At 37.1% G+C, this 23,459-nt stretch overlaps 1 protein-coding gene across 5 annotated transcripts in view; it reads left to right on the forward strand.

The window, feature by feature from the left end:
• Positions 1-18,688, forward strand: part of SLC25A40 (solute carrier family 25 member 40) — a 30,313-nt gene extending 11,625 nt beyond the window's left edge. The window contains exons 6-12 of one of the 5 annotated variants that reach the window (XM_062178732.1): positions 1,336-1,403; positions 2,970-3,094; positions 3,689-3,862; positions 7,312-7,421; positions 9,624-9,705; positions 13,988-14,086; positions 17,756-18,688. In XM_062178732.1, coding sequence (XP_062034716.1) covers positions 1,336-1,403; positions 2,970-3,094; positions 3,689-3,862; positions 7,312-7,421; positions 9,624-9,705; positions 13,988-14,086; positions 17,756-17,808 — 711 coding nt within the window. In that variant the 3' untranslated portion in view covers positions 17,809-18,688. Of the gene's footprint in view, positions 1-1,335; positions 1,404-2,969; positions 3,095-3,688; positions 3,863-7,311; positions 7,422-9,623; positions 9,706-13,987; positions 14,087-14,394; positions 16,563-16,876; positions 17,726-17,755 lie in introns of those variants that run through there. The other 4 variants (XM_062178730.1, XM_062178728.1, XM_062178729.1 and 1 more) reach the window with 4 other exon arrangements.
• The last annotated feature ends 4,771 nt before the right edge of the window (positions 18,689-23,459 follow it).

The following is a 23,459-nucleotide window of genomic DNA, read 5'->3' on the forward strand; positions in this document are numbered from 1 at the left end:
TCTGTTATTTTTTTTTATGAGATACAAAACCGAGATTGAGGCTTTGTGTTTGTTTGCTGTTGCTGTTGATGCCTGTGGCTGTTCATTTGCATTTATTGAAAGGCTATCTTTCTTCCACTAAGTTGCTTTTTGCACCTTTATCCAAAATCAGTCGGATGTATTGAGTGCATCTGTTTTAGGGTTCTCTGTTCTGTTCCATTTATATATATCTTTGGCTCTGTCAGTACCACACTGTCCTAACTGTAGCTTTGTTATAAGCATTATCTAAGTAGTAAAATAAGATACTTCCCACTTTATTCTTATGTTTCTTTTTCAGAGTTGTGTTACATATTCCTAAGGTTCTATTGTCTTTTTATATAAATTTTAGAATACTCCCATCTATATATACAAAAAGTCTTGCTGGAATTTCTATAGAGATTTCATTAAACGTATATATCAATTTAGGGAGAAATTGAATATACTGTGTTTTATCTATTCATAGTTCATAAACATTGGATTATATCCACTATTTGGAATGAATAATGCTATTATGAACATTCATGTGTTTGTGTGAACTTGTGTTTTAATCTCTCTTGAATATATACCTAGAATTTGGAGTTACGTGGTCATACGGTAACTCTGTATTTATCCTTTTGAGATCATGCCAGACTGTTTCTAAAGTGACTGCACCATCTTAAAAACCTGTCAGTCATATATAAAGGTAGCATTTTCTCCACATTCTCACCAGTGCTTACCATTGTCTATCTTTCTATTTTAATTTACATAGTGGATATGAAGTTATATCTCATTTTGGTTCTGCTTTGCATTTCCATAATGATCAATGTTGTTGAAAATTTTTTATGTGCTTATTGGCCATTTGTGTTTTCTTTGGAGAAATATCAAGATCCTTTGCAAATTTTGTTTTGTTTTACTCATTATTATCAAATTGTAGGAGTTTGTCTGTTAACAGCAGACATCCCTTCTGCTTCTCCTCCCAGAGATTTCATGGTGGACTTTGTAAACATGTTCTCAAATTTTATATTGAAGAGAATTTATCTGACCAATCATCTGTCATTTTGCTACCTCCTTTTTTATAATAATCTTTCAAAAGCTTTGTTTCTAAGCTGTAACTAGAACAATCCAAAGCTGAGTAATATAGACTTTATTCTCTAAGTAGTAAGTATCATCCAGTAATGATTCATTTTATTTGCAGTTTTAAAAGAATGGACATACATAAATCCAGGAAAGTCATTTTAGAAATAAATGTTTGAATCAAATTACCAATACTTATAACTGTAAATGTTTGTGTATCTGGATTAAGGATACATTTTGACTGCTTTTTTATTGTAATTTCAGGATGCCTTTTTAAAAATCGTTCGACATGAGGGCATTAAATCCCTGTGGAGTGGTCTTCCCCCTACCCTGTAAGTTGAAATTTAATATTTTTCCTATTAAATGATTGTTTTGTTGTGTTTTTAAAGATTTATTTATTTATTTGAAAGTTAGAGTTAAAGAGAGAGATCTTCCATCCTCTTGTTCACTCTTCACATGGTCACAACAACCAGCATTGCACCAGGCCAAAACCAGGGGTTTCATCCTGCTTTCTCACAAAGGTGGCAGGGAGCCCAAATGCTGGGCCATCTTCTGCTGCTTTCCCAGATGCATTAGCAGGGAGCTGGATCAGAAGTGTCGCAGTCAGAAGCTATCGTCTTGATATACTGGGTAAAGCTACTGCCCACAATGCAGGCATCCCATGTGGATGCCATTTCTAGTCCCGGCTACTGCTCCATTTCTGATCCAGCACCCTACTAATGTTCCTAGGAAAGCAGCTGAAGGTGGCCCAAGTGCTTGCGACCCTGCATCAATGTGGAGGACAGGAAGAAGCTCCTGGCTCCTGGCTTCAGCCTGCCCTGCCTTAGCTGTTGTAGCCATTTGGGGAGTGAACAGCAGGTGGAACATCTTTCTGTCTCTCCCTCTCTCCCTTTAACTCTACCTTTCAAATAAATCTTTAAAAAGAAAAAGAAAAAAAAAAAAAAAAGAATAAAATGAAAGGAAGTAGAACAGCCAGGACTCAAACCAGTACTCACATGGGAAGCTGGAATTGCAGCCAGTGGCTTACACCCACTGTGCCACAATTTCGGCCCCAGTAAAAATGATGTTTAATGTAAAAGAAAAAATGATCTTATAGGTTGATTTGTTGTGGTTTTAGCTTAAAATGTTTTTTAAGGGAGAAGGCAGGCATTTGGCCTAGTGGTTAAGATGTTGGTTGTTACACTTGCGTTCCAGCTCTTGAGTGCAGCTTGCTACTGGATGTGCATGCTGCAGGCAGGGAGGATGGGTTTTGGGATTGGCAGCAACTGATGTCTAAAGAATTGGGGTCATAGGGCCGGCGCTGTGGCTTAGCTCTTAAAGCCACCGCCTGCAATGCCAGCATCCCATATGGTCACCAATTTGAGTCCCAGCTGCTCTACTTCTAATCCAGCTCTCTGCTATGGCCTGGGAAAGCAGTAGAAGATGGCCCAAGTCCTTGGGCCCCTGCACCCAGGTCAGAGACCAGGAAGAAGCTCCTGGCTCCTGGCTTCAGATCGGCACAGCTCTGGCCATTGTGGCCAATTGGGGAGTGAACCAGCGGATGGAAGACCTTGCTCTCTGCTCTTCCTTCTCTCTGTGTAACTCTGACTTTCAAATAAATAAATCTTTAAAAAAAAAAAAAAAAAAGTTGGATCCCTGCTCCCAGATTGAGTTCCCAGCTCCAGCCTGAGCTTAGCTGTTGTGGGTTTTAGGTAGTGAATCAGTGTATAGGAGCTCCATCTACTCTGTCTCTTCTGTGTCTCTCCCTCTATTTCTTTTTCTCTCTAATAATAATAATAATAATAATATGGACTTTTTAGCTTATATAATAAAAATAATTCAAATTTAAGAGTATATTAAAGACCTTTTGATAATTCTGAACAAATCTTGTTTCTAACAAGATTGTGTGTTTCTAACAGAGTAATGGCAGTTCCTGCTACAGTTATTTATTTTACCTGCTATGATCAATTATCTGCTCTTTTGAAATCTAAACTAGGAGAAAATGAAACCTCCATACCAATTTTTGCTGGAATTGTGGCCCGATGTAAGTAATAAATTTTTGTTTTCATTTTTATTTCTTTTCAGAGCATCTTTTTAAATTTTGACATTCATGGAGAATTTGTATAATAAACAAAGTGTTATTAAAATATATTATGCATGATAGTTTTTAGAGTTTGTTAATATCTGTCCTTAAGAAGTCACATAGTATGGTGACTACTGTCAGAATGAGTAGCAATTACTCCCTTTGGTTGATGCTTAGAGCTTTTAGAATGACATCCAAAAATGGTTCTGAATTACCTGAGCTGTCAAAATGTCACTTGGCACCATTTAGGACAAAGTTCTCAATTATTTTCCTTATGAACTTTGGGGTTCAGAGTTTATTCAGAAGGAAATTTGCCTCTGTTTGTAGTGAAATGTTTTGCTAAAATGGTATATTTTGGGGTGTTAACTGAAATAAATTTTTGTAATAGTTCACATGATTATAACATTTCTGGAACTGTTCTCAAAAGAGCCAGTATGTTGACATCATTAGATACTGTGTCCAGAATTAAAGTTTATCATAAAATACATTAAATACTCATTTTTACTCTGTGTATTTGCACCATACATGGTTTTGTTTTGTTTTTTCTTGTATTAGTTGGTGCAGTAACCGTGATAAGTCCATTAGAATTGATTAGAACCAAGATGCAGTCTAAGAAGTTTTCTTACAAGGAACTGCATCGATTTGTCAGCAAGAAAGTATCTGAGGATGGCTGGATTTCCCTTTGGAAGGGCTGGGCTCCTACTGTTCTTAGAGACGTTCCTTTCTCAGGTAGGATATATCTTACTAGTGTCTGGTAAACTTTAAGTAGCTTTGTCTTACGCATTTACTGTTTTCACTGAATGTAAGTCCTTTACTGCTAAAAGTTGTCTTCTGTAGTGACAGTCAACTCCTGCTTTATTATTGGGCTCGCAAATCATTACAAGCCTCTATTGAATGAAAAGTTTCTACGAGCCTGGTTTTCTTTTCTCCTTGTCTTTAATTTCCTTTTAAATAATTGTGTATTCATATTCACAGAATGTAAGCTACCTTTAACATTATTCTAACAGATCACAGTTAGTAAGGTAAATAAAAATAGTAAAAGTCAGAATTTTATAAAATCCATTTAAAATCACCTTTGAATTATATGAACTACTGTTTTTTCAGTTATTAAAAATACACATTTCATCATTAAGTTTGTATACCGTGAGAGTATCATGAATCATATTGGTGGTTTTGTTAATCATTGAATTACAAATGGAAAGTCATGAAAAGTAAGAAGTGCAAATCTAACAAAACTTCTAGAATGTGCATATTTTAGTGTTATTTCTCTTGCATATTATGAACCTAAAATAAATACTTCCTGAGAACTTGTGTACTAATGATACTGTTCCTTTTCTCCCTTTTGCTGATCCTTTTTTGTTTTTTCTATCCATAGTATATCTTTCTCTTTCTGTTAGTATTTTTCTGAAGTCTTTTGTGGTGTTATACTGTTTAGAAACATGTAATTAAATCATGTTCCCATGCCAATTTTATGTTCTTTTTTTTATTAAATGTTGTTTGATAAATAAAAATTATTTTCATTATCAAGTACACTAAGAAGCACTTTTCAACTTGCCACTCCAATTTATGATCTAGAACAGTGCATTTTTTTTAAATCATGAAACTATATACATGTTATTTTACTGTCACAGTCCCCAGTGGTAACCACTACTCTGAATTTTTATCATTTGATTTATTTTTTTAAAGAATTATTTTTAGGAAGTATATTTAGTTTTACTTGGTTTTGAAATTTAAAAAAAAAATCCTCCTTTTACCCAAAAGCTTTCTAAGATTCATTCTTGTAATTTCTTTGAGAAGCAGAGACATAGAGAGAGCTGCCATCCACTAGTTCACTCCCCAAATTCCTACAATGGTCAGCACAGGCCAGGCTGAAGGAGGGACCAGGAACTTAATGCTGACATTGCAAGACTTTCCAGTGATGGATTTGCAGGTTCATATAAATGTCATGTATACTTTTCTAATTTTACTAGGTAATGTTGAACTTTTCTAATGTGCTTATGTAGATTTATATACCTGTCAGCAATTTATGAAATTTCCTACTGCTTCATGCCTTTCACCAACTCTTTCATTGTTGAACTTCTTAGTTTTTATTTTTCTAGTAATTTATTATTTTTCTTTTATATACTAGTGATTTTTAAACAATAATTATCCATGGTTATGGGCCACAGTGTGACATTTCAGTGCATACATTCAGTGTGTACTGACCAATCAGGACAATCAACATTTATCCCCTTTTTTGACCTTACTTTCTGATTGGAACCCTGGAGTTCCACTCCTTCACCTGCTGAAAAATATATGATGGACTTATTGTGAAGTAAGTCACCCAATTATGCAGGAACTTACTCCTTTTATCTAAATCTGATTTGGTACCTGTTATCCAAACACATCTATGCCTACAGTTCCATCCATTTTGATGCAAGTGACAAGATTTAATTCTTTTTTTATGGCTGAATAATACTCTATTATACATTTATATTTTATTTATTTATTTATTTATTTTTGAGAAGTAGAAAGACAGTTAGGCACAGGCAGACAGAACGTCCATCCATTGTTTCACTCCCCCAAATCCCTGTATTACCTGGGGCAGGGCCGGGCAAAACCAAGAGCCCAGAAACAAATTCAGGCTTCCCATGTAGATGGCTGGGATCCAGCTACTTTAACTATCATCTGCTGGATCCCTGGATGTACGTAAGCAGGAAGGTGAAATTAGAAGCATAGCCAGGACTCAAACCCAGGCACTACAGTATGGGATGTAGGCATCCCAACTGGTGGTGCTTTAACCTCTAGGCCAAATGCCAGCACTTATGTAATAACTGAAAGTAATGTGTCTCATTCTTTCATTGACAGCTGACATACATTCATTTAGAGTGAAATATTTTAAGCCAAAAAAAAAAAATCTCCTTTTTAAAAAAGGGGGTTTAAATATTGTTGGCATTCTTATGGTTCCTTTCAATGCCCCTATTTCCAAAGGGGTTCCTCTCTCACTCTCTTTTTTTCTTTTTCTTTTTTTTTTTTTTTTCCTTTCTTTACCTTTTCTCATTTGAGTCTCTTACCACCCATTTAAGTTATGCTTCCAACCTCATGGTTTGTAAGCTCGCCCAGAAATAAGGCCACTGTTGAACTACACAAAAGTATAAGTGAGTATTTTAATGCCACAATCTTTCCTGTTGCCTGTGGAGTCTCTGCTGAAGTGAATCAGGATTGGAGCTCTCGGAAGAGACAGAAAGCAAAGCCATGCCATTTGGCAGGACACTGTGGATCTCTATCCATGTGGAACAAGTTGATTTGGAACACTGGAATTTCATTCTATTCTGTTCTGGGATGTTCTTTTTTTGTTTGTTTGTTTTCTTTATTGTAAAGGCAATTAACTAGTCCCAGGAAGGATCCTTCAGTTATATAAAATTTTGTTTTATGAAAAAATAAAAAATAAAGTAATGTGTCTCTTTAATTTGCATTTTCAAATTGTTCATAGGGTTGGGCATTGTTTCTTTTTGTTGTATTTGCTGTGTTACAGTTTTGAATAGTAGTGACAAAAATTAGTATCCCCATCATTTTCCTCATTTTAAAAGCAATAGTTCTTTTGTTTCACCATTAATAATTATTTTTGCTACAGAGTTTTTGGATGTATATTCGTTTTCCAGTTGGAGATGTTCTCTTTATCTCTAGATTTCTAAGTAAATTATTTGTTATTTGCTTTAAATGAGTATTAAATTTTATCAGTTGCATTTTGGCATCATTAGATGATCCCATTGTTTTGCTAACGTTTATAACACTTAAAAGTTTTAAATTTTAAGTGCTTTTGTATTTCTTATATAGAGTACTTCTGACTTGTTGCCTATTTATTTTTTAAGGATTCTAACATCTATGTTCATCAATAAGTTGGCCTTGATTTTTTCCTTCTATTACTATTCTTTTCAGGTTTTGTGATTATAGTCCTCTTTTACTGATACACAATTTTCTTTGGTGTTTGTTTATAAGACTGCTAGAATATCCCTGAGAATTTTGTGCCCCCTACTCCTTTTTAAAAATTATGCCTGGTGTAGGTATCCAGGCAGAAAGCAAGGTGCTTCAAGATTAGACGTTCTCTTTTCCTTTAATGTATAACCTCTATAAATATTTTCTTTAACATTACCATTCTGTTTTTAAATATGTGCTCATTTCATGTTCTGTTTTTATAGCAATGTACTGGTATAACTACGAAATTTTAAAGAAATGGTTGTGTGAGAAATCTGGCTTATATGAACCAACATTTATGATCAACTTTACTTCAGGGGCATTGTCTGGCTCTGTAAGTTTGTTCTTTTCTAATTAAAAATCCAGAAAAATAATAGTTATGTTAGGACAAAAATATTATTAATATTTAAGATATATTAAGATATTACTTTTGGGTTATACTGCTTAAGAATTTTCTCGGTACTTGCCATCCTAATTTAGGGACATAAATTAACCATTATAATAGTTTAAAATGTACTTTGTGGTTTTTTTTTATTATATTAAAGTAATTATATTTTTCCAAAAAACTTTTAGGTTTTTTTTTAGATGTTACAGTTGTGATAATTGTAATACTTTAATGCATTAATATGTATAGAATATTTGGTAATATATAAGTTCAATAAATGCCAATAAATATAATTAGGTAATATTTCATGGAGTATCAGCCCAAAAGTAAAGTCATATTGAAAAAAACACTTCCATCTTCCACTGTTAATTCATGTTTCTTGGAGAACATTTTGGTTAAGTACTTTAAAGAATTTTAACAAAAATTACAGTCAGAAGGGAGGAATCTCAAATGGCCAATTTTAGGTGCTAAAGAGTTCACCTTTTCGCAGCCCTCTATATAATCGAAAGTCATGTAGTACACTTCCTTTATGGAGATTCACATCATTGTTACCTTAGTATAAGGGTTTTCTTCCAAAATGAATTTGTGATAATGTAACAATGAGACACTGACAAATTGGTACCCCATAGAAACAAGAATAAAGGAGCAGAAGTGAAGTGATGGAGACCTAAAGAGAAATATTGGAATAATATATAAGAAAACCTATGTTAGGAAGCCATGGAAATTGAGTTCAATACTTAGATCTTCTACTGCTTTCCCAGGCCATAGTAGAGAGCTGGATCAGAAGAGGAGCAGCAGGGACTAGAACCAGCGCCCATATGGGATGCCGGTGCTTCAGGCCAGGGCTTTAATCCGCTGCACCACAGCACCCCTGTGAGAACATTCTTAAAAGTATTTAATTATTCTTTTTAAAAATCCTCACTGGGCCACTGCTGTGGTGCAATAGGTTAATCCTCCGCCTGCGGCGCCAGCACTGGTTCTAGTTCTGGCTGCTCCTCTTCCGATACAGCTCTCTGCTATGGCCTGGGAAAGCAGTAGAAGATGGCCCAAGTGCTTGGGCACCAGCACCCACTTGGGAAACTGGGAAGAAGCTCCTGGCTCTTGGCTTCAGATCGGCTCAGCTCCAGCTGTTGTGGACATTTGGGGAGTGAACCAGCAGCTGGAAGACCTTTCTCTCTGTCTCTCCCTCTCACTGTCTCTAACTCTACCTCTCAAGTAAACAAATAAAACAGTTTAAAAAAAAAAATCCTCTCTGGGGCCAGCCTTGTGGTATAGTGGGTTAAGTCTCCAGTGCTCCACTTCTTATCCAGCTTGCTGCTAATGTTCCTAGGAAGACGGTGGAGGATTGGCCTGAGTGCTTGGGCCTCTGCTACCTAAGTGGGAGACCTGGATGGAGTACCAGGCTCCTGGCTTTGACCTGGCACAGCCCCTGCCATTGTGACCATTGTGGGAGTAAACCAGCAGATGGAAGATGTCGTCCCCCCACCCCTGTAACTCTGGCTTTCAAATAAATAAATGAGTCTTGTAAAAAAAATCCCCCCTTAATTAAGGCATTGTGGAAATAATTGTAACATTAATTGTTTTGAGAAATTTTTAAATTTGATTTGTGAAGCATTTTAACTATATTTGATAAACGTGTTAGAACCCATATAAAGAATATGGAACTGAAAGTTCAAAGTGTGTTTGCTTTGTTCAACTTTTAAATTATATTTATTGTTAAGACATAAATTTGCTGGGAAATTTTAAATGTTTACTAGCTACTTGAGTTTCTGCTTTAAAATACATATTTTACCTTTATGTGAAATAAAGGAATGATGTAACACAAGAGCATCAGAAATTATGAGTGCTGGTTTTGGAGCCAAAGAGGTCTGCATGGAATTCTGGCTCTGCTGCTGGTAGCTATGTGACCTCAGGAAAGTAAGGGAACTTTTTCTGAGACTATTTACTTCCAAGTTTTGTGAGAAATACGTAAGACATATATCAGTTTTCTTTAATGAAAATTTTTTATTTAAATGTATCTGGTTTTATTTAAAGTTTAGTTTGGTTATGATTTATATTCTTGCTAAGTAATATGCTAATTATAAGAATATAAAAATCTTTTAGGGAAAATCAAAAGGTAGATTTAAAGTAACCAGTATTTCTTTCTGATAGTTTGCAGCTATTGCAACCTTACCATTTGATGTGGTAAAAACACAAAAGCAGACACAGCTTTGGACATATGAAACTCATAAAAGTAAGTTTAATTATATTTAAAGTGCCATTGTTGTTTTTCCACCATTTGTGTTTTCTTCTTTAATGAAACTAATAAATGTACACCATTAGAATGGAATACCCAGAAAATTTACTCTAAGCCCCCCCAAAAATTGAAGAGATCTTAAGGTCTAATTTTTCTTTAAAGATTTATTAAAATTTACTTGAAAGGCAGAATGTCAGAGAGAGAGAGAGATCAAGAGCAATCTTCCATCTGTGGATTCACTCATCAGTTAAGTCTCATATCTACTTAAAGAAAGATAATTCGGGGCTGGTGCTGTGGCGCAGTGAGTAGGTAAAGCTGCTGCCTTCAGTGCTGGCATCCCACATGGATGCCAGTTCCACTCCTGGCTACTCCACTTCTGACCTAGCTCCCTGCTGATGTGGAAGACTCTGGAAAAGAGTAGAAGATGGCCCAAGTACTTGGGCCTTTGCACCCCTACGTGAGACCTGAAGGAAACTCCTGGCTCCTGGCTTTGGATCAACACAGCTCGGCCATTGCAGACATTTGAGGAGTGAACCAGCAGATGGAAGATCTCTCTCTCTCTCTCTCTTAAACTCTGCCTTTCAAATAAATAAATAATTAAAAAAAAAAAAAAGACGAATCATCTTTCTTTTCTTATTAATTTGAGAAACAGAGGGTGAATGCTGCCATCCACTGCTTCACTACCCAAATGGCTGTAGCATCTAGGGTTAGGCTGGGCTGGAGCCAGGCTGTATAAACAATCCAGGTCTCCAATCTAGATGGTAAGGATTCAGATTACTTGGGCCATTGGTACCTCCCAGAGTCTGCATCAGTGGGAAGCAGGGAGCTGGAGCCATGAATGGAAGCAAGGCACTCTGATGTGGGGACTGGGCCACATATCTCCCCTCCCAGAAGAATGTTATCTTTGACTCTCAAAGGTTGAGGTGGTTTATGATATTTTTCCTACAGTTTGTTTTCCCATCTATTTCAAATTTCCACCTTTTTTCTAAGTATTTCAAATAAACCAATAAAATTAAATTAAACAAGTCAGGGTCAAGAATGGGAAATTAATGGGAAACATTTTTTTCTCTTAATATACTTTTTGTTAGTATGTATATATTCTGTTCATTTTTTTGTGTGTGTTTTTAACTTCCTGTCTTTTCTACCTATTATCTATTTTTACATCTTTTTGTCTTCTAACTTCTTCTAGGAAAAAAGTGTACTTTTATAGACTCCCCTGTCCACATTTATTCTCTGTAGAAAGTATGGCAAACTATTAGGAAATCACCTATTACAAAATTGTGTTATGGGACTGGTGTTGTAGCACAGAACCAGAGGATGGAAACCCCCTCCCTCCCTCCCTCCCTCCCCTACCCCGTAACTCTGATTTTCAAGTAGATAATTAAATTTTTAAAGAAAAAAAGTTGTGTTGTATAACTCTCATGGTAACCTATTACAATGTAAATTAATTCTTCTAACCTGTGACATCAATATTTTGAATAGAATGTAAAATTACAATGTTGAAAGAAACTTTGATTATAGACCTCTATGAATTACTCTACAAAGGTTTGTTATCAAGACTTATTTAAGAACTATTTCTATAACTTGTGATAAACAGCCCATAATCAGTTCTATGATTTGTGTTACACATTATTTATCCCCACCTAAGTAACCCAGATCCATTTAAAAGTGTGTTCCTCCATCCCACAGCTTAGCTATACCAAATCCCTTACCTCTAAGCCAAAAACAAAGTATGAAGTGTTGCATACAGAGTGATGGTGAGATCCATGTAAGAATATGATCTATCAAACCACTTAGACCACTTCTTCATGTTTTACCCATTAGTTACTGATTGAGTGCCTACTGCCAGGCACCATGCTGGGGACAGAGATAAATGGGATAGTATCAGACTCTCAGAGAGAACATAACCATCTGAAGAGGCTACATCTAGAAGCACATTAGGATATAGTAAGTGCCAGGTCCTATTATAAAGATAACTTTTCCCTCATTTCTAAATGCATCATTTATATGTTAAACATTTAATCTAGTGCCAGCTTTTTTATTTTTAAATTTTTAAAAATATTGATTGATTTAAGAAGTAGAGTTACAGGCAGAGGGAGAGACAGAGAGAAATCTTCCATCCGCTGGTTCACTCCCCAAATGGCTACAACAGCTGGATCTGGGCCAATCCAAAGCCAGGAGCCAGGAACTTCTGGATCTCTCATGTGGGTGCAGGGGCCCAGGGACTTGGGCCGTCTTCTACTGCTAACCCAGGCCACAGCAGAGAGCTGAATCAGAAGTGGAGCAGCCAGGACTCAAACCGGTGCCCAAATGGGATGCCAGCACTGCAGGCGGCAGCTTTACCCACTAAGCCACAGCACTGGCCCCAGCTTTATCTTTTTTTTTTTTTTTTTTTTTGACAGGGTTAGACAGAGAGAGATATAGAGAAAGGTCTTCCTTTTTCCGTTAGTTCACCCTCCAAGTGTCTGCAACGGCTGGCACACTGCAGCCGGCGCTCTGCACCGATCCGAAGCTAGGAGCCAGGTGCTTCCTCCTGGTCTCCCTTGTGGGTGCAGGGCCCAAGCACTTGGGCCATCCCCCCCTGCACTCCCAGGCCACAGCAGAGAGCTGGACTGGAAGAGGAGCAACCGGGACAGAACCAGCACCCCAACCGGGACTAGAACCTGGTGCGCCGGCACCGCAGGCGGAGGATTAGCCTAGTTTTTTTTTAAAAAACAGAGTTACAGACTGACAGAAGGAGATATATATATATATATATATATATATATATATATATATACATATATATATATATATCAACCACCTAAGTGTCTCTTGACAAGAAAATAGGTAAATCGTGATAACTCATGTAATTCCATGTAATTCAATACCAAATACCAATTAAAATGAATAAGAGGCACACTTCACTCTTCTAAAAGCATACTTTAGATGTATATTGCAATGTCATTTATATAAGATGAAGTATTCATCACTTACAAATATATTCAGATATAAAAAACTTAAATACATGTGGCAAATTTAAAAAAAAAAAGGCCAAATTATTTCCTCTGAGGAGAAAGAATAAGATTGGGGAGGAATATATAGGGGGTTTCAAATTGAGTATGAGTGATTGTCTTCACAGTTTAGTAAATTTGAAAAGTAAATGTATTTCATGCTTTTCTGTATGTTTGAAATATTTAATAATACAACTGTTTATTATATAAGAAGTTGCTTATTACCTGTGGAAATAGCTATTGAATGCTGAAACTTTAGAACTTGACCATTTAGTTGATAATTTTTGGATCATTCTCTTTTCCATTAAGTTCATCCTACTGTTAAAGTGGATACCAGTTTGAGTTCTTGTATTTGAGTGACTGCAAATAAATGAGAAGGTATCATTAGCTAAAATCTGCCTTTTGGACGAGGCAACACTGGTGTAATTTATTGCCAGACTTGTGTAACTGTTCAGAAAGACTGTAATAAAGCAGGACACCACTGGGGAGAATGAGTGTTTCCCTGAGAAGCTCTTTCTGAGCAAAAGATTCTTTTAAACTGTGTACAACAACATTTAAATGAAAAATGCTCATCAGAACTTATCTTTTAGATACTCTGTAAAGGTTTCTGTACATCTTTTAAAAGTTTTATTATGAAACATTTAAATGACATAGAAAAAAATGTAGAATACTATCATACTACCAAGTTTCAAAAACAAATATTACCGGGGCTGGCGCTGTGGCGCAGCAGGTTAAAGCTCCAGCCTGCAGCGCCAGCATCCCATATGGACGCCAGTTCGAATCCCGGCTGCTCCACTTCTGATCCCGCTTCCCTGCTAGTGTACCTGGGAAAGCAGTGGAAGTTGGCCTAAGTTTTTGGGCCCCTGCACCCACATTGGAGACCTGGAAGAAGCTCCTAGCTTCCGGCTTCAGATCAGCTCAGCTCCAACCGTTGCGGCCATTTGGGGGGTGAACCAGCAGATGGAAGACCCCACCCCCTCTTTCTGCCTCTGCCTCTCTGTAACTCTCTCTGCCTTTCAAATAAATAAATCTTTAAAAAAATTTGCCAGTTCAAGAGAAGTTTTCTGTGTAGTCCTCCCTGATGTCCAGTTGCTATCTGCCTCCAAACTTAGTCTTTTCCTACTTTTTCTTTTTAATGAATCCAATTGTCAAAAATAAGATTGAAAATAGCTCTTTATACAAAAAACAATTCTGTTGCTGTAATGTAATGATATACCTTCAGAGGGCAAAAATACCACTTTATTTGTAGTATCTATTTAAAATTATTAAATTGTGATTTATAATAGTATTATTTCTTTATTTAGTTTCTGTGCCTTTACAAATGTCAACCTGGGTTATAATGAAGAACATTGTTGCTAAAAATGGAATTTCTGGATTATTTACAGGTAAAAATATTGACTCTATCAAATCATTGATCAGTAACCTAACATAGACATCTAAGAGGAAATTCCAGGTTATATTCCATGTTAAATATTTTTTCCTAAAAATGTTAAATAACACTGGTTCACTATCAGAAATATAACATTTCTAAAAAAATGGAGTTGAAGTTAGAAGGTTAGAAGTGAACAACTTCATCTATTGTTTGCTACCAGTTTATGGTACAGAATTTTATAAATCATTTGATTATCAGAATAAGGCCAAATAAATTTTTTTAAATAAGGAAAAATTTGTTATTTTTCTTGTCTCTTTTCAGGCCTGATACCTCGCTTAATTAAAATTGCTCCTGCTTGTGCTGTTATGATCAGTACATATGAATTTGGAAAGGCTTTTTTCCAGAAACAAAACATTGGAGGGCAGCAGTACTAGTAATGCTGTTTCATGTTGATAACAACCATAGCCAAATAAGATGGATGCTCGTAGGCAAGAACTTTTTTCACAATTATTTCTTTAGAATGATTTTGTCTTCCTCTCCTACAATTTAAAAAAAATAGTAATTTTTAAATCTCCCTATAAATTATAATTCTAATTTAAAAATCAATTTTATTCTTTTTTTGGAGATACTTGATATTCCAGAAATCACAAACTGAGTATGCTTCTAAAGAAAAAGAAAATTACTCCTCACGTTGAAAACAATCTGAGAGTATAATATTATATGTTTTAGAATAATTTAATTGTACTGGGAATGGGTCAGATACATCAGCTTTTTTGGATTATGTGTGAATGATGGATATAGCATATTTCAATCAAGTAGATTATAGAAGGCAGTCATTGAATAGCATCAATCATGCTTACCAAATATTACCTGTCATTTTCTTTAAATCAAAAGCCTGTTTTTTTTTTTTACTCTCATTCATGTTACTGTTTTAAGGCTTTATATGTATTAGTATTTCTCTGATTACAAATGTGGTTATTTTATGTTAATAAAACAAAATATAATCATTTATGTGATATGGATCCTACCACTTTTGATGACTAAAGAGTTGTATCTACTGTTTTGCAGAAGAAAGGATTTTTTTTTTTTACTAAAGTTCACTTCAGTCAAACTTGAGTATGCAGTGGAAAACACTATATTTAGGTAGTAAAAATAAATTGTTCGGGTACTTGAAGGACCTCTTGTTTTTAATCCGAATATCATTGTTTATGACATTCCCTAGGTCATTTCTATTGACTTGTTCTAACAAGATGGATGTCATTATAGGTTTAGCATACCTAATCCAAAATTTCAAAATCTAAAACTTTTTTTTTTTTTAATTTTTGACAGGCAGAGTGGACAGTGACAGAGAGACAGAGAGAAAGGTCTTCCTTTTGCCGTTGGTTCACCCTCCAATGGCCGCCGCGGTAGCGCACTGCGGCCAGCGCACCGCGCTGATCCGATGGCAGGAGCCAGGTGTTTATCCTGGTCTCCCATGGGGTGCAGGGCCCAAGGGCTTGGGCCATCCTCCACTGCACTCCCTGGCCACAGCAGAGAGCTGGCCTGGAAGAGGGGCAACCGGGACAGGATCAGTGCCCTGACCGGGACTAGAACCCGGTGTGCCGGCGCCGCTAGGCAGAGGATTAGCGTAGTGAGCCGCGGCGCCGGCCTCAAAATCTAAAACTTTTTGAGTGTAGATATGATCCCAACAGTGCAAGATTTTATACCTGACCTCATGGTTAAACACAAGCACACTGAAAATATCACATAAAATTACCTTTAGGCTATGTGTATAAGATACATGTGAATCCTAAATGAATTTCATATTTAGACTTGGGTCCTCTCCCCAAGATAGTTCATTTTATATATATAAATATTCCAAAATCCAGAGATTGAAAAATCTGAAACATTTCTGGTCCCAAGCCTTTCAGATAAGGAAACTCATACATACCAGTCAAAAATATTTTCAAAATGTCCTGGATTTTATGCCATTTCGCACTGGTATGTTAAACCATAAGACTAACCAAAAAGCTGTTTTCTTCAAGCAAATCGCTTTCAGTCATAGACATGACTAAGTAATTAGCTTTATGTGTAGAAATAAAACAAAACAGATACTACTGCAGGACAAGAAATTTTTTTTAATATTTCTGCTTGATACTCTCAGCTCTGTATTCTGAAAGAAAGAGCACTTTATTCCATTTTCTGTGTATTTTAAACAAATGTGAAGCATTCCCCCTCCTAAAACACAGTAATATATTTCATTGGCAACTCTTCTCTAGTGTTACTAGGGGAAGTAATGCATTTTGTATTATAGTAGGAAAGTGTTTATATGTTCCAACAGAAGTAAACTATGTTGTTAGAATAGAACCTTTTCTGTATATGTTGTCCTGCATTGATTTATCTTAAAATTGCAGTGTACAAATCCATGTAAATATAACTACTCTTGATCCTCTGTTTTTTCATAAAAATATTTTACTTACCTAAAATATTCTGTTTCTAGGCAAATATTTTCATACAGAAACATTATTATATAATGCTATAGTGTATATATATTAAAGTTAACTTTGAAACTGCTGTTTACCATCTTTAAATTTAAATTTACTTTGGTTTTACTATCTTCATTTTTATACCTGATTGGTAGAAAAAGGTGGGAGATTTTCATATGAGGCTCTTAAAAAGCATTTACACACTTAAATATCATCTATAAATACCAAAAAGGTTTCCATCTTCCCCACCCCTAATGCTGCACCTTAAGGAAAATTCTTTATGAATGAAATAGATCTAATTAACTAACAGGTTTTTTTTTTTTTTTTTTTTTTGACAGGTAGAGTGGATAGTGAGAGAGAGACAGAGAGAAAGGTCTTCCTTTTGCCGTTGGTTCACCCTCCAATGGCCGCTGCAGCCAGCGCATCGCGCTGATCCAAAGCCAGGAGCCAGGCGCTTTTCCTGGTCTCCCATGTAGGTGCAGGGCCCAAGGACTTGGGCCATCCTCCACTGCCTTCCCGGGCCATAGCAGAGAGCTGGCCTGGAAGAGGGGCAACCGGGATAGAATCCGGTGCCCCAACCGGGACTAGAACCCGGTGTGCCAGCGCCGCAAGGCGGAGGATTAGCCTGTTAAGCCACGGCGCTGGCCTAATTAACTAACAGTTTTTCTAATACATACTACATCCAATATATCTGGATGAAAAGATGGCTAAACTGAAGCTTTCTCTATAGTAAGTAGCTAAGAAGCATTAACACATTAAAAATATATTAGCATCAATAAAATTTGCTAGAAATTATTTAAGGGCCTACATTGTGGCATAGTGAGTAGGGCCACTGCCTGCGATGCCAGCATCTCATGTGGATACCAGTTCAAGTTCTGGCTGCTCCACTTCCAGTCCAGCTCCCTGCTAGTATGCCTGGGAAAGCAGCAGAACATGGCTCAAGTGCTTGGAACCCTGCGCCCATGTAGAAGAAATGAAAGAAGCTCGTGGCTCCTGGTTTAGCCTGGCACAGCCCAGGCCACTGCGGCCATTTGGGGAGTGAACCAGAGGAGGGAAGATCTCTCTCCCTCTCTCTCTCTCTCTGGAACTCTGCCTTCAAATAAATCTTAAAAAAAAAAAAAAAGAAGAAGAAGAAGAAGAAGAAGAAATTATCTCAGCAGTTTGTCTTAATAATAACCTCTAATTTAAAAATAAAAATTTATTTCTTCATTCGAAAGGCAGAGTGACACAGAGACAGACTGATCGTCCATGCATCAGCACAGTGAACTGAGGTTCACTCCTCAAATGACATCAACAACCAGAGCTGGTCCAGGTTGAAGCCAGGAGCCTAGAATTCCATCCAGGTCTCCCAAGGGGGTGGTAGGGATCCAAGTACTTGGGTCTTTTCAACTGCTTTTCCAGGTCCATTACCAAGTAACTGGATTGGAAGTGGAGCCGCAGGGACTCTAACTGGTCCTCTGATAGGGGATGCTGGCATTGCAGAGCAGCAGCTTAACCCACTGCCACAATGCCAGCCCCATAATCTCATTTAAGAGTACTTATATAAACTTAGTGCATGGAATAACATTAAATTGTTCTCCCAAAACTATCTTATAAAATAATGGAACACAGTAACAGTGATGAATATTTCCAGATTTTACTTCAGATCAGCAGTTAACTGTCAGCCAGGAGTGCTTCCCACTCTTTTGAATACATATGTTGAGGGAACTGCAATATTTATACCAGAGTACTTGGTAATGGGATGTTTCTAAGGGAAACTGTTTATCCTATTAACATTAGTGTCATCTTTTCTAGCATATATATTTAATTACCTAGATATAAATGTTTAAGAAGTATTTTGCATACGCAAGCATTAGATATCTGTGACCTTTAATACATATTTTTTTTAAAAAAAATACATATGGGATGGGGCCAGTGCTGTGGCATAGTGGGTGGAGCCACCACCTGCAGTGCTGGCATCCCATATGGGCACCAGTTCAAGGCCCTGCTGCTCCACTTCCGATCCAGCTCTCTGCCATGGCCTGGAAAGCTCCAGCTGTTGGCGGCCAATTGGGGAGTGAGCTAGCAGATGGAGGACCCCCCCCCCCCCTCTGCCTCTGCCTCTCTGTAACTCTGCCTTTGAAATAAATAAATCTTCAAAAATAAAAATAAAAAATATATATGGTGTTAAAATCAATTTTTCTTTTTTTCTTCTAGGAAAACTATTTACTGTGTTTAACCTCATTTGACTCCTTTAAACCCTTTCTTTTTTCTTTGGCAGAAATTTTAAGGATATGGGAAAAAATAGTCTATCACTTTTGAGTATTTTTTTCAAAAATGAATTTTTTAGATATGAAACTACTGCTTTTATTTCTTAATATGTCACCATTTATTGAAAAATTTTATGTTGCTGGCAATATAAAAAGTGCTGATGAAGACATTTCAGATATTGTCACTGGCCACAGGAGGTTTCACAGTGAGGAATGACAGATGTATGTAAAGGTATGGGAAATCTGAGGAGGAGCTCTTCACTCAGCCTGGGGACAGAGAAGCAGTGGTCTAGAAATCTAAAGCTAAGACTGACAGGCTGTCCAGTCAGACATACAGGAAGGTGGGAGTCTCAGTAAGGCAATGGAATTTAGTCCGTGTGGCTTGCTTTTGTTTATGTGGAAAAGCAACAGATCAAATCTGAAATGCAGTCAGAAACTTGGTATGCCTAGGAGGAACAAGAAATCAGTGGGAAACCAAGACTTTTTGACACAGCTGTAACAGATTGGTTTTGGAAAGAACTCAAAATAGAGAAAACAGGACTTGAGAGGTAACCTATTTAAAAACAATCTATGGCCTGCGGCGCAAGCACCCCATATGGGCGCTGGTTTGAGTCCCAGCTGCTCCTCTTCCAATCCAGCTCTCTGCTAGGGCCTGGAAAAGCAGTAGAAGATGGCCCAAGTCCTTGGGCCCCTGCACCCGCGTGGGAGACCTGGAAGAAGCTCCTGGCTCCTAGCTCCTGGCTCTGGATCAGCATCACTCTGACCATTGAGGACATCTGGGGAGTGGACCAGCAGATGGAAAACCTCTCTCTCTCTCTGCCTCTCTGTAACTCTGTCTTTCTACTGATCTTTCCACTGTCTTTCTACTTTGTACTGTCTTTCCACAGATCTTTGTTTAAAAGATTCTCAAATCCTCAAATTTGAAATCCTTCCCAATATACTTTTTAAACATTCATTCTAATTTTGAAGTGTTTCCAACTTTTGAGACATACTTGATCATATTTTTAGTAGATAATCTTTTAAGAAAATCCTGGGAAAACTAAGATAAGTTTATTCAATTTTACCCATATTCATATAAAATACTTTCCCCATGGAAAGTATATGTATAGATAAGATAAATCTTTAATAAAATAAAATAAAAACAATCTAAAAGTTCAGGTGTGCATTAAAATATACTACTAAAATGGACCATAATGACAAAGATTAATTTTGCTTCCTGTCAATTAAAAAGAACAAATGCTAGAGCTAAGTGGAAGCTGCTTTGCTTACAGAATAAAGTAAACTGATATTAAAAAGTTTTAAATCCATAAGGTTAAAACAGCCTTGTGACACTTTAGAGGTAATCCAACATGTTAGTTTAGCAGAATCTTGCCATTTTACCTAAGGACAGCAACTTCACAAAGGGCTTTCATTAAGTTGTAAATTGAAGACACATTTACAACCATTTGAAAACTTGTATGTAAATCTAATGACTTAAAACTTACCAGGTTACTTGTTTTTTAACTTTCCACTGATCATAATAATACTGATTTGCATTTGACAATTACCCTTGGAAAAGTTACACAAATTATTTCATTTAATGCTGATACCATCCTCCGCCCACAAATAGGTGCAAAGAAGATGGTAATGTTTCTGTTTTCTAGGTGAGAAACTGAAAGTGGCTATCACATAAATAAACCAGCCTCACTGCCAGCACCTGTACTACATAGATGTGGACTCTGAATCATAGCTGTAAAAGTCACATGTTGGCCGGCGCCGTGGCTTAACAGGCTAATCCTCCGCCTTGCGGCACTGGCTCACCGGGTTCTAGTCCCAGTTAGGGCGCTGGATTCTATCCCGGTTGCCCCTCTTCCAGGCCAGCTCTCTGCTATGGCCCGGGAAGGCAGTGGGGCCCAAGTGCTTGGGCCCTGCACCCGCATGGGAGACCAGGAGAAGCACCTGGCTCCTGGCTTCGGATCAGCGCGATGCGCTGGCCGCAGCGGCCATTGGAGGGTGAACCAACGGCAAAAAGGAAGACCTTCCTCTCTGTCTCTCTCTCTCTCACTATCTACTCTGCCTGTCAAAAAAAAAAAAAAAAAAAAAAGTCACATGTTGAAAATGTGCCATTAGGCGATGACGTCCACATCGAAATAGTATAGGTCACTCAGCCTGTTAATGCAATCATGATGTGTGAGGCTGCTGCCAGCTTAATAATGGCATACTGTTTCACAGTTAACCCTGCAGTATGCATGAACCAGTGACAGTCATCACTAGGTATCATTTACTGTATATGATTATATATGCCATACTTTCATATTTACACGAACTTCACCACAATGTGAGGAATGGGTTGTGACACGATGTTACAACAGCTGGGACATTATGTATATCTGATGTAACTAGGCAATAAGAATTTTTTTTTAAAGATTTATTTGAAAGGAAGAGAGAGAGAGAGGGGGGTGTCTTCCATCTGCTGGTTCACTCCCCATTTGGCCGCAACAGCTGGAGCTGCACTGATCGAAAGCCAGGAGCCTGGAGCTTCTTCCAGGTCTCCCATGTGGGTGCAGGGGCCTAAGGACTTGGGCCATCTTCTGCTTTCCCAGGCCATAACAGAGAGCTGGATCAGAAGTGGAGCAGCCGGGACTCGAACCTGTGCCCATATGGGATGCTGGCACTGTAGGCAGTGGCTTTACCCAGTACGCCACAGCACTGGCTCTGGCAATAAGACTGTTTCAGCTCTATTATAATCTTGGTGGACCACTATTGGGAGTTATGATCTGTCGCTTGTTGAAACATCATTATATAGTATGTAAAACTTTTTTCTTTTTTAATTTGAGAAACAGTGTCCTGATCTGTTGGTCCACTCCCCACATGCCTGTAGGGGCTAGAACTGGGGTAAATCCAGGAGTTCAACTGAGGATTCCTACGTGAGTGGCAGGGACCCAACCATTTGAGCCATCATGGCTGCCTCCAGACTCTGCATTAGTAGAAAGCTAGAAGCAGGAGCAAGAGCCAAGGATTGAACACAGCTAGTCCAATATGGGAAGTAGGCAGCTTAACTGGCAGGCCAAACACCTGCCTTATAACTACTTTTAAGAAACAATTTGATACAAAATAAAGATTTCTCCAATTCCATTTTGATATTACTATTTTAGGTGTGGAATAATAGGCATTTATCACATTTGTTGTAACAAAAGTTCATTGTACCATTTGAATCAGGTTACTCTGTCAAGGGAAAAATAAGACCACTAATGCATGGTACAAAATGTTTAATATACATGCAACAAGTATAGTACATCAAGGCAACAAGTAACATGGAAATATTGGCATATAATTCAGCATTCTTTTGGGGTGAAGATTGTGAAAAATAAACATTACCACTAAAATTGAAGAGTGAGACATACACTGTGTCCTCATGCAAACACTAACGAACTACTTCTAACCAACGTGAAAGGAACTGTGTGGAAACCTGAATTTCACAGTAGCAGATGAATTTCACACCAAGAGCTTGCAGAAAGGAGGAAAGGTAATGATCCTCAGATGTCATGTTTAAATCTGCACTTAGTAGCATGTTAAGGAACACAAGTTACTGTATATGTTGGACAAATCTGAAAAATTATATCAATCTTGGATTTCCTTCTACATTATAAAAATGCATGGAAGAAATTTAACATTTTTAAATTACTAACGGGTCATAAACGTTCAGAATGGACTATGAATAATAAAGCATTTAAGTATTCTGATCATTCTTAGGAAAGAGCAGTGGTGCTCAAGGCCAGTGTAAAATTCTCAAAGTTCTCATTATCTATTTCCTCACTCCTTCCCCAAGTTTCCATTGTTCTCACTGTATTCCTTCCTTCCATCTCCCATGCTGGTTAAACCTGCTTTGGATACCTCACTAACAACAATGTATACAGATTGAGAACAGATTAAAGGTACCATTTCTCAAGAATATTTGCATTTCTACAAATATTAAAGTCTTAAACTACAGATATAAAGCTTTGAGTATGTTCTGACATATCTAAGATAACTTATTTTCAGGGTGGTTTCCAAGCCTCCTTTGAAATGGCACTGTTTGGACTGTCATATGTAAGATGGGCCTTGTTACTATTTGTTATCTTAAATTCCAAATTATGAGACTAGGCTCTAAATATTGTAGAGAACCCCCAGACTCCTAAATTTCTAATGCAAAGAATGAATGTTCAGTTTTTCCTGCCCCTTCCCAATAAAATGCATTGTTTTAGGAGGAATATTCTTCTATATGTGAAAACTACTAAGACTGGATTTTATTAATTAAAAAAAATACCATATGAAGTCCCCAATCAGAACTGTGAACTCTTCATGTAAACAATGTATAAAACTTCTTTGGCACAACTGATCATGTTTTCCTCATATTACTTACTATAGAAAATATATTTCATACACTTTCAATATGGTAGAATTTTAAGGGACAAATGTAGCTGTTTCAAAAACTGCAGAAAGATTTAAAATGGAGATTATACATATTAAAAGAAGAAAAATTTACCTTAGAAGTGTACGAATTTTTAGCATCAGTGTTTAAATGGGTCGATGGCATGATAAGTGATAGAAACTGTGAAACATACAGGACACCATTCTTGCATACAAGAAAAAGCACTATATGTCAGATGTATAAAATTTACTGTTAAGTATAGTGATTACGCACTGATCTTTG

The sequence above is a fragment of the Lepus europaeus genome, chromosome 20 (genome assembly GCF_033115175.1).
Source record: "Lepus europaeus isolate LE1 chromosome 20, mLepTim1.pri, whole genome shotgun sequence".
Classification (NCBI taxonomy): Eukaryota; Metazoa; Chordata; class Mammalia; order Lagomorpha; family Leporidae; genus Lepus; species Lepus europaeus.